Source organism: Phyllobates terribilis, unplaced genomic scaffold, assembly GCF_046119375.1.
Source record: "Phyllobates terribilis strain yellow unplaced genomic scaffold, ASM4611937v1 Scaffold_1__5_contigs__length_1240528914, whole genome shotgun sequence".
NCBI classification, from domain to species: Eukaryota; Metazoa; Chordata; class Amphibia; order Anura; family Dendrobatidae; genus Phyllobates; species Phyllobates terribilis.
Window position 1 is genome coordinate 943,829,128 of NW_027362761.1, and position 12,171 is coordinate 943,841,298.

Consider the following 12,171-nt stretch of genomic DNA (forward strand, 5'->3'; position numbering starts at 1 on the left):
CAAACCCCACTTCTCCACCATTACAGAAGGTCAAGTCTCCTCTTTACTCTCCAAATCACACCTAACCACCTGCGAACCTGACCCAATCCCGTCCCACAGTCTTCATCCCAACCCTAACCCACCTCTTCAACCTGTCACTAACAACTGGTGTCTTCCCCTCATGTTTCAAACATGCCTCAATCACACCCATCCTCAAAAACCCCTCCCTTGACCCATCCTCTGACTAGCTACTGCCCCATATCACTTCTCCCCTATGCCTCAAAACTACTAGAACAACATGTCCACCATGAACTGTCGTCCCATTTCTCCTCATGTTCCCTCTTCGACTGCTTACAATCTGGCTTCCGACCACATCACTTGACTGAAACTGCCCTGACCAAAGTCACCAACGACCTACTAACCAACAAATCCAAGGGACACTACTCCATCCTCCTGCTCCTGGACCTGTCATCTGCCTTCGATACAGTCAACCATTCCCTCATCTCTTGGCATCACGGACTTGGCCCTATCTTGGATCTCCTCATACCTAACAGACAGGACATTCCGCGTCTCCCACTTGCACACCACCTCCTCATCTCGTCCCCTATCTGTCGGTGTCCCCGAAGGTTCAGTTCTAGGACCTCTGCTCTTCTCCATCTACACCTTTGTCCTGGGACAGCTCATAGAGTCTCACAGCTTTCAGTATCTCCTCTATGCTGATGACACACAGAGCTACCTCTCTGGACCCGATATCTCCTCCCTTCTAACCAAAATCCCACAATGTCTGTCCGCTATCTCATCCTTCTCTGCTAGATTTCTAAAACTTAGCATAAATAAAACAGAATTCATCATCTTTCCACCCTCTCATTCACCCCCCCCCCATCTGACCTATCCATCAACGTCAATGGCTGTTCACTCTCCCCAGTCCCACAAGCTCGCTGCCTCGGGGTAACCCTGGACTCTGATCTCTCCTTCAAACCACATATCCAAGCCCTTTCCACTTCCTGCCGACTCCAACTCAAAAATATCTCCCGCATCTGCGCATTCCTCAGTAAAGACTCTGCAAAAACACTAGTGCATGCCCTCATCATGTCCCGCCTCGACTATTGCAACCTCCTGCTCTGTGGCCTCCCTTCCAACACTCTTGCGCCCCTTCAATCTATCCTAAACTCTGCTGCTCGACTAATCTAACCTGTCCCCCCGCTACTCCCCTCTGTCAATCCCTTCACTGGCTCCCCATTGCCCAGACACTCCAGTTCAAAACCCTAACCTTGGCATACAAAGCCATCCACAACCTGTCTCCCCCATACATCTGTGATCTAGTCTCCCGGTACCTACCTGCACGCAACCTCCGATCCTCACAAGATTTCTTGCTCTACTCCCCTCTTATTTCCTCTTCCCACAATCGCATACAACATTTCTCCCGCGCATCCCCCCTACTCTGGAACTCTCTACCCCAACACATCAGACTCTTGCCTACCGTGGAAGCGTTCAAAAGAAACCTGAAGACCTACCTCTTCTAACAAGCCTACAACCTGCAGTAACCACCGCTCCACCACATTGCTACATGACTACCTCTACCCCCACCTACTGTATCCTCACCCATCCCTCGTAGATTGTGAGCCCTCGCGGGTAGGGTCCTCTCTCCTCCTGTACCAGTCACTGACTCGTTTTGTTAAGATTATGTAAATGTTTTGGCTATGTATACCCCCTTTTTCACATGTAAAGCGCCAAGGAATAAATGGCGCAATAATAATAATAATAAACTACTATGGCCTTAATATATAGTACATAGTATGAACACAATTTGTATACACTACATTTCTAAGTCTCCATCTGAAAATCATAGAGATTTATACACAAGTATACATGCCCACCTTGTCCTATGATACCCGGCCAATTCAGTGGCAGTTCCTTAATCTTCTAGTTAGACATGCCCTTTAAGTAAAATCTATCGAATGCGCTATAGAAAATACATTATCAGGTGTGATTTAAAATGCATGCTATAAGCAAACTGATGTGCTAATCAGTCTGATTGGCTCCAACTGGGAACCAGCTTAGCAATCTATATATTTATATATATATTGCACGGTGTGAGCTCAGGAGCAGAGCCTGCGCCATCTTCAGTATGTTCTATTCTCTCCCTTAGATAGATAGATAGATAGATAGATAGATAGATAAAGAATGGAACCTACTGAAGGAGATATGGGCTATATCATGCATCCTGACAGTATTGTGTGTGTCAGTCATAACTCAAGGGTCACCCTGCTGCAGGGAGAATATAACTTGAAGGGGGTTTCCCACAAACTAAAATACATTTTAATCAGTAGATCTTGGAATAATAATAAGTTCCACAATTTAATGTATTTAAATAAAATGCTCCTGTGCTGAGATAATCTTATAAATGTGCCCCTGCTGTGTACTGTGTAATGGCTGTGTCTGACCGTACAGGGACATGGTCTGATCATACCACATCTCCTGGGCAGGGGAGGACGCAAAATAATATACAGACATTACAGCAGGGGGCCACAGCTGATTCTTTTTGTGAGGTAAAGCATTTCCCTGCCTGTTTTTAAAATATGTTTTATCTCAAAAGATTATTTGCGATCTCATGCTGTAATATCTGGATACTCTTTTGCTTCCGCCCCTGCCCAGGAGCTGTGGTATGATCAGACCATGTTCCTGCTGGGTCAGACACAGCCATTACACAGTACACAGCAGGGACACATTTATAACATTATCTCAGCACAGGAACATTTTATTTAAATACATTCAATTGTGGAACTTATTATTCCAAGATCTATTGAGTAAAATGTACTTTTGTTCATTGGAAAACCCCTTTACGTTATTTCCCTCTGGCAGCATTACCAGTAATAGGCCAGCCAGACATGATTTAAACTCCAATTACCTGTAGAATACCATTATATCTGCAGGTAAATAACTTTTTTTGGGTTGGTGACAGGTTCCCTTTAACAGCATAGATCCATGCTGACACATTCTAGGGTCTGCTCACCTCTGGTCTTGGCGCATTAGCCACACCATGTGTGCATGGGCACTGGAAAATCTCCTGATGTAAATGTACAATGCGTCCATAGCCCCTCATCAGCTAGCAGCACAGGTTGCCATACACCTTGTTAATAGGGGCAAAAACTAATAGAACAGTGCGAAGAACAGTAAGATATTAGGTCTTTGAAGGTCACTTGAACAGTCTGGATGTAACCAGGAGGCAGAATTCGTGAGAATAGTGAGGATTTGAAGCACAGGTTATATTAGTTGGATACTTCATAAATCAACCATTTAACAACCTGGCACCAGTTTGCAAGCATGCCCCAAAAAAACTGTTGAAAGTCAGTATTTCCAAATCCTGATAACATAGTCAACACATTTCATCCACTGTCCCCTGCAGTATATTATCGTCTAAGCCCTTCATCTCTCACTGACCTAATCTCTCTCGTCTGTCTGCTGTCGCAGCATTGTAGCAGATCCCGGTTGTCCACCTGTAAAGAAGATTATTGTCACGGCTGCAGCCTGTCTGAGAGGTTATACACAGGTACTAGAGTGTAAGCATCCCTAGAGAACAGGGCGCTTATTTAATAGATTATAATCATACATTTCTAAAGGGTCTACACATCCAAGATTTTTTTTTTAATGAAAAACTACTTAAAAGTCATTAACAAGCAGAGATTTATTACAAGTCATCAGTCGGATTACAATGAACATGCTACAAGGTCACAATAGCTAGATTCATCGCATGCCAGCATATAATCTCCATCTGCAGAAAATAACTAGTGCTACTGACTGTGACAGGAGACCGGGAACGCTTATATTTTTCCAGTGGATAAAGATGTCAATGTCAGTGTACCCTCCCGATCCTGCAGAGGCAACCACCTTCCCCCTTGCAGCATCAGAGCACACAGTTTTGGGAAAGCAGCTCAACCATGCAGCTGACCTCATCCGTCAATCTTCAGGAATGCACTACCCCCCAGCAAGCTGGAAACTGGGAGGCAGGGTAGAGGTGTGCTCCTGAAGATTGAAGGAGTCGTTTTAAGTTTCTAATTACTCTAGAAGTACCCATAAATATCCACCAGTATATAAATGTCCATAAATTCAGGCACCAGGTTGTCAGATCCCTGCCTTCGTTTGGCAATGTGTTATGATCCAGACAAAGGGTGCGATAACGTCACAGGGATACCGCGACAGAGGGGCCAGAAGTTTGTTATGTCTGGTTACATAAACACCATCTTATTAAACAGTGCAGGTTTTTTTTTCCCCTTGCTAGCAGTGCATGGTTAATCTGATCATTTGAAGCTCCTGAAGTTTTCCTACCTCCATTGTCTCAACTGTTCAGTGTTGGCCACTCCCCTCTGCTATATATTCTCGCCTCTGGCAATTAGGAATTGTCAGTGTTAGTTCTTACTGCCTAGTTTGGAGTTGGAGGTGTAGTTTGTGGTTGGAGGTGGTGTTTGGAGATTTGTTCAGGAGACTGTTGCTTGGAGCTTGTTTGTGTGCACATCCTCATCCTCTCCTATTTGGTTTCTCTTTCCTTTAACTCCTGTGCCCCACTCTGTTTGGTGAGTGTATTTTGTATGATTGTTATTTTCATTTATCCCCGTCAGTCTTCCTATACACTGCAGCTTCCCACCTCCCTCGGTTGGGGAGGGGACAGATTAGGGTTGATTTAGGAGCATAGCAAGGCACAAGAACACTGCATCTCCACCTTCAGGAGTAATCCGGGGGACAGGGATAGACTAGGGCGCCCCTAGTTCTAGGGACCTGGTTAGCGCCCACAGTCCCAAGTCATTAAGTGACAGATTAGATGTCACCATTTCCCCCCCTCTACCTCTTGACATTTATCAGACAGAGTATGTATTTTAATATCATGGAAAATTAAAGGGATATGGATCATCCATAATTCTTAAAAAATATTACTTCTTTATTAGTAATCCATAGAAAATTAACAATCAAAATCCACCTGACATGATCGCAGTAGTCACTAGTCTGCGATCAGGTCACGTGGATTTTAATTGTTTGTTCATTTTCTATGGATCACCAATAGAAAAGCAACGTTTTTAAGAATTATGGATGTGCCGTATTCCTCCATGATGTACCATGTTGAAGGTTCACAACAGGATTGGCACAAGAACTATTTGAAAAACAAATATGAGGCAAGTTCACAATTTGATTTTCTTTTATATCTTTATGTACTTTAAACAGAGCTGCATTTTTAAATTAGTTCTATTTACTTTTGCCATTATTAACAACCTGCTGTTAACATTTTGGAAGGATCAATTCCTCTTAGATATTCTTTGTGAAGCAGAACTCAACTATAAGCAATAGGAAGAATACGGTTCAGATATCTAAATAACAGAGTTCCTTGTCCAAGAAGTCATTTAACCCGCCGTGCAGACAACATACAGTGAACACAAGCGTATTAGGCTATTTGCACACCATGGTTAAGCCTTCTTTTCCATCTCCATCAGGGGCTTTCATGAAGCACCCAACATGGGATTCAGATGAGACCCTGTTGGAGCCATTAAATATAATGAGCCAAATAGACTCAGTTTGACCTTTTTATGGCAGTGTTTGTCTTTTATGGTGGATACAATAACACGATAAAATGCTATATTGTGTCCGCCTTAAAAGTCCTTTATACTCCATGGCTCCATAGGGGCTCTGTCTGAAACAAGCAAAGGAGGCTCTGACATGGTGTGCAAGTAAAATAAGGATTTTAGAAGAAAATACCTTATATAACAAAATAGTGAAAGGTTTACGAACACACCTAGAACAATGTCAAACATGTTCAAAAGCCACAAAAAATAGACAATCTATTTATCATTAATAATTTGTCACACAAAAATATAACATTAAGACATTAATTAAAATCTAATGAGGAGGTAAACAGTTCTAAACATAAAAAATGCATATAAGGGCACGATGCTATATCACAAATTGAGTGAAGCCACCTAGTTCAGTTCATAACATAAAAAATGGTCTCCTAGATTATAATAAAATGCAGGTACATGCACTATGAACTATCAAATGGGCATCAATATTAACAAACTGTGGGCAAGAAAAGTTATGGATTCCCAGAAAGTAGAAATAGCTAGTGAATGGGGATATAATTACATTGAATAAAGTTTACTCTTAATGGAGCTAATAAATAGCATAAGGAAAATACTACCCCAATTTCTTATGAATAAGGCTGTGTGCCCACTATGCGTTTTTCAAACGTTTTTGATGCGGAATTTCCGCAGCGTAAACGCTTGCAAAACGCTTGGTAATCCGTGCCCCATGATCCCCAATGAAAATCTGCATGTTCTGTGCCCAAGCTGCCGAATTTTCCGCAGCGGATTTTTCTTGCGGAAAAATCCGCAGCATGTCCATTATTTGTGCGTTTCTGCATGCGGATTTGAGGTCTCAATGCATTTGAAAAAACGCAAGTCAAATAAGCATGTAAAAACGCTGCAAAAACGCGTGCAAAATCCGCAAGCGTTTTTACACGCAGAAACGCTGCCGAAATTTTCTGCTTCATTTCTGCATCGTGGGCACATACCCTAACAAATGGTGTAAATAAGAGAGACCATACGAAAACTCGGTGATCTTTCTGACCTGGATGGACAATGTTAAGAACATGTTCACCCTCCTATGTTTCGCTGTGTCACTTCCTCTGGTATTGTGAGCATTGTGCCCTTATATGCATATTTATCATGTTTCTGCCTGTTCCCCACCTCATTGGTTTTGTTTTATTAAGTCATGTCTTAATGAGTTATATGTTTATGTTGTTTGGCAAATTATTGATAAGAAAGAATTATCTTTTGCAACTTTGTCAATATTGTTTGAACACTTTGTTTAGTAAGGAGTGCTAATAGCCTAAAGATCCATAACCTGATTCTTTTACACGGGCCGATACAGGATGTCAAACAACCAGCCTGTTTAGGAGGCAGATTAGCGTTCTCTGCACGCAGAATGAGCATTAAGGCCAGGGTCCAACTATCAGTATTCGGGCAGTATTCGGTCAGTATTTTTTCTCAGGCGTGGGAACCAAAACCAGGTGAGAAACAATAAGAGAAAAGGTATAATAGAAACAAGTCACCTAATCTGCATTTATCACCAACTCCTGAAAAAAAATACTGACTGAATACTGTTAAGGCCCCGTCTCATATAGCGATATCGCTAGCGAGATCGCTGCTGTGTCACGGTTTTGGTGACGCAACAGCGACCTCACCAGCGATGTCGCTATGTGTGACACTTTGCAGCGATCAGGCCCCTGCTGTGAGGTCGCTGATCGCTGCAAAGTGTTCTGGACCATTTTTTGGTCGTTGGCCTCCCGCTGGCCAGCACACATCGCTGTGTGTGACCAGCGGGACCAACGATCAGGCTGGTATCCATGGTAAACATCGGGTTACTAGGGGCACACGCGCACTTAGTAACCCACTGTTTACCATGGATACCACTCTGCTACGGTGCACCGGAGGTTACCGCTCACGGTAGCAGAGTCGTATCCATGATAAACATCGGGTTACTAAGTGCGCGTGTGCCCCTAGTAACCCGATGTTTATCATGGATACAGCTCTGCTAAGGTGAACGGTAACCTCCCGCACACCGTAGCAGAGTGGTATCCATGGTAAACATCGGGTTACTAGGGGCACACGCGCACTTAGTAACCCGATGTTTATCATGGTTACGAGCCTGCTCCTGCTTCAGCAGCAGGCTGGCAACCAGGAGTAGGACATCGTGGAACGATTCTTTCCACGATGTCGCTGCTCCCCTGATCGCTGGTGAGCCTGCCTGTTTGACAGCTCACCAGCGATGTATTAGCGACGCAGCAACGATCCCTGACAGGTCGTATCATTGTCAGGATCGCTGCTGCATCGCTTAGTGTGACGGGGCCTTTAGTGGGGCCGGGGCCTTAATATAATTGTTCTGCCCCAATAGAGTATCATGTTATTGGCCTTACATCTCCTGTTTTGCGGGGGTGTTTGGACGTAAGCCCCAACAGGGCCACCGAGCGTGTAACTAAACGCAATGTGAAAGCACCCAGCCTTACAGACTAAACCAGTATATAAAGCAGTGACATGTATGCTGACATGAGACCCAATTACAGAAAAGAGAAAGTGTAACGGTGTCTAGTGATTCCCATAGTGGCCAAATAAGAACTTTTACCTAAAGTAAAAATGTTACTTCTCACTCTGGACAGAAGCTGGTAGTCTATGTGCATGGTTCAGATGTACATGGAAAAAAATAAGCGGCATTTGAATGAGATTGAAGGAATTTCATTCACTATTCTGGCACTGTAAGGCTATGTGCCCACGTTGCGGACCTGAAGCATATTTTTTACGCTTCTCCCTGGCGGGAAAATCACATGCGGATATTACATGCGGTTTTCCCGCCAGGTAGAAGCGTTTGTGAGGCGTCTTTGCATGCATTTCCGCATGCGGGTTATCAAGCACTTCTCCAAGCATCACTTGGAAAAGTGCTTGACAACTTGTTCAGAATGGTAAAAAATAAAAAAATAAACTTTATACTCACCTTCTGATGCATTCTCTGCCCCGTCCGGAGTCTTGAGCGGCTCACGCTGTTGTGTGCAGGACCTGCGGTGACGTCATTGAGTCATGTGGTGGGTCACATGACTCAATGACGTGGCAGGTCCTTCAGACAACAGCGCGACGGAGGGAAAACATCAGAAGATAAGTATAAACTTTATTTTATTCTTTTTTTTACAGGTTCTTTGGTACCCAGGTCTGGAGGAGAGTCTCCTCTCCTCCAGACTTGGGTACCATCCGCACATTGATTCCGCGGCGCTTCCGCAAAATTAATGAACATGCTGCGGATTTTTGACTGCAGCATATACGCTGCGGAAAAATCCGCAGCATGGGCATTGACATTGCGGAATGCCATTGGGGACCATGGGGTGCGGATCTACATGCGTTTTTCAAGCGTTTACGCTGCGGAAATTCCGCAGCATATACGCTTGAAAAACGCTACGTGGGCACACAGCCTAAAACGTTGCATTTTTTCCATGTGTGAACAAGCCCTTAGAGAACCTTTGCAGTACTGTCAACCATTTGTCTTCCGTGAGGAATATTTTCAACTGGTCGTTTCTCATTAGAACTACTGCGCTTACCTGATATCCAGGAACTATACAGGAGCTTTCCTAGGTAAATATTGATAAATAAATATGCAGCCCGATATCTAAGATTAGCGATTCAGGGTAAGCACAGATTACTCACGTGAGGTTACTCACCCCGCTGGCGCTGTGCATACACATACAGCACAAGCAACAGGATCAGAAGTCATCTCATTTGATGTAGGAACCCTCCAGGACAAAGATCCTTAGGTGCGGACCTTGTTATTTTTAAGGAAGACTGTAGTGTAGTTCAGCAGTTTATGTAGATACTTTATTGACAGAGCCCTGAAAGCAGCTGGACTTCACCTGTGCCCCTTGCTACAATTACACCACTGTCCTATGTGTCTGCGGTCCGGCGCTAGATATTGCCTGTTCATGACAACTCCGGGGCTGAAACAAAGCTTTGCTATTTATGGACAGAACCCAGCAAGTGTCAGATGGGAAATTCTCCTTATAGTTTATATCTGTAATTCTCCAACAGTCCTACTGCACACTTAGGCTATGTTCACACACGTTGTGTTTTCTTTCTGCTGCTACCTTTCTCTGCAGAAAAACAGCTGTGTTAAAAATGCAGGTTTTGGTACGGTTTTTGGACCACCCATTACTTCCTATGGGTGAAAATACGCTGAAAGAAGTGACACGCTCTATTTTCCAAAATCACAACCAAGTCACAAAATAAGTAGCAAAAAAACCCACAAAATGTGTGAACAGAGAATTCTGGTTTCTCATACACTTTGCCGCTACTGCAAAACGCAGCTGAAAATTTCCATAAAAATCTGCAGCAAAACACAACAAGTGTGAACACAGTCTTATCCTACAACGTAACAAAAGAAAGAATGTGATTATCCAATCCATCAATGCAATTCTAACATGATACTTAGGATGGAGTTGTCCCATCCCCAGTTTCAGTCGTATTTTATTAGTAATAATTGTGGGGTGCAATAACAAATACGATGCAGTCAGTGATGTATAAAAAAATACCTAAAAAACAGTACTTTTCACAAAGAAGGGGTGTGCAGATGGTGGTACTTAAACTACCTCACTACTGGCCTTCATCTCTATAACAAAAAAAATGTATCTTAAGGCTATGTGCCCACGTTGCATTTATGAAGCAGAAAATTTCTGCTGCATAAATGCAAGTCCTCTCCCGGAAAAACGCATGCGGAATTCCGCACGCGTTTATCGCGCTTTTTTCGCGCGTTTATCACGCGTTTTCCACATGCGGAATTGCCTTGCGTTTTTTATGCATTGGACAAAGGCAATTCCGCTTGCGGAAACGCAAAATTAAATGACATGCTGTGGATTTTTGAACGCGGCATAAACGCTGCGGAAAAATCCGCAGCATGTGCATAGAAGTTGCGGAATCCCATTGGGGACCATGGGGTGCGGATATACATGCGTTTTTCAAGCGTTTACGCTGTGGAAATTCCGCAGCATATACGCTTGAAAAATGCTACGTGGGCACACAGCCTAAAAGGGGTTTTCTAACTTAGAAAAAAAACCCTATAAAACAGCAAAAAAAATTAAAAACATACATATAAGGCCATGTTCACATGTTCAGTATTTACCTCAGTATTTGTAAGTCAAAACCAGGTGAGGAACAATCAGAGGAAAAGTATAATAGAAACACATCACCACTTCTGTATTTATCACCCACTCCTGAGGTAAAATACTGAACGTGTGAACGTGGCCTTAAACAAAGAACACTGTCCTCCCAGTCTTTGACTAAAGGGGGCACATGATCCAGCGCCACCAGTGGTCCCATGCTGGTGGTTTGTACACAAAGACAAGGGGCACCTGGGGCATCAGATGAGTTGGTTTATGGAATTTACAGATTTTTCTATTTTTTGGGAAGTCTGATAACACTTTAACAACAAAGCAAATTGCAACATCAATAAAACATTCTATGTAAATGAATGAACTATCCTCTGGATCAGCAGGTTACTATTTAGCTATTCATTTTAGGAAAGTAGTAATCCTCTCTTGAGTCCAGTGGTCAGTAGGACCTCAGTGGTGGGGTTATAGATGACATCTTCTGCACATTATAGCGCTGCCCTTGTCACACACAAGTATCAGAGCTATGAAGTTACTGGTTTGTGTGACACATTGTCTGAGGTGTCCCTGCCTGGGGAGAGGGCTGTGTGATCGGGTGTACACCCTGCATTCCTAGGCCGGGGCCCGGGTCGGTGATTGCTCAGCATTGGATCTATCTATCTATAGGACGTAGATCCCTGCTATAGGAACTTGCCGTGGCCCCGGCGGGCGGCGGCAGCCCTGCCTGGTCGCACGCTCGCCCCTGCCGGCGGCAGCCCTGCCTGGTCGCACGCTCGCCCCTGCCGGCAGCAGCCCTGCCTGGTCGCACGCTCGCCCCTGCCCTGCTGTCTGCCCGCTTCCCTTCTATGGGCTGGATCGGCGGTGGAGAAACGGCATATAGACGCATGAAGGATCTCATCTCAGCCGTGTATGAGCGGCAGATGAAGTTGCATCACATCGTGCTGTGTTACTTCGTCCACGCCATCCTCCTCCCCCTCTCCAGCCTCCGCCACTTCCTTTTGGGGAGACCCTATTTTAGCTGCACGTTATTGTCTACATGTCAGACCCAGATCTGCGCTGCAATCTGCCCGGGCAGCAAAACCCAACACAAAGCACCCACCTTCCACGGTCTCCTCCACGTTCTCATCATCGCTGTCCATGGCTTCCTCTGCGATTGACAGACACCAAGTTATTCAGCGTGCGTGCGACTCTCGGGCGCCCCCTCCCTCCACGATGCTGGAGAACGCGTGAGCTCGGCCAGCAGCGCCACCTATGGACACAGCGTGCACCGCACCTCTTAGTAGTAGAGCTGCGCCCTACAGTGTTATGTCTGATTTGATCATCTGTAAGAGAGATCGCTGCCTTCTCATAAGCAGCAAGTGGCATCACCCACACCAGAGAAATCACCAACACCAGAGACATCACCCACACCAGACACACCACCCAGACCAGAGACAGCATCCACACCAGAGACATCACCCACACCAGAGACATCACCCACACCAGTGATATCACCCACACCAGTGATATCA

At 44.6% G+C, this 12,171-nt stretch overlaps 1 protein-coding gene across 2 annotated transcripts in view; it reads right to left on the reverse strand.

The window, feature by feature from the left end:
* The window catches only part of SETD7 (SET domain containing 7, histone lysine methyltransferase), a 44,097-nt gene extending 32,184 nt beyond the window's left edge, over positions 1–11,913 (reverse strand). The window contains exon 1 of one of the 2 annotated variants that reach the window (XM_073655822.1): positions 11,760–11,913. In XM_073655822.1, coding sequence (XP_073511923.1) covers positions 11,760–11,789 — 30 coding nt within the window. In that variant the 5' untranslated portion in view covers positions 11,790–11,913. The remainder of the gene's footprint in view (positions 1–11,759) is intronic. The other variant, XM_073655814.1, reaches the window with a different exon arrangement.
* Between the last annotated feature and the right edge of the window lie 258 nt (positions 11,914–12,171).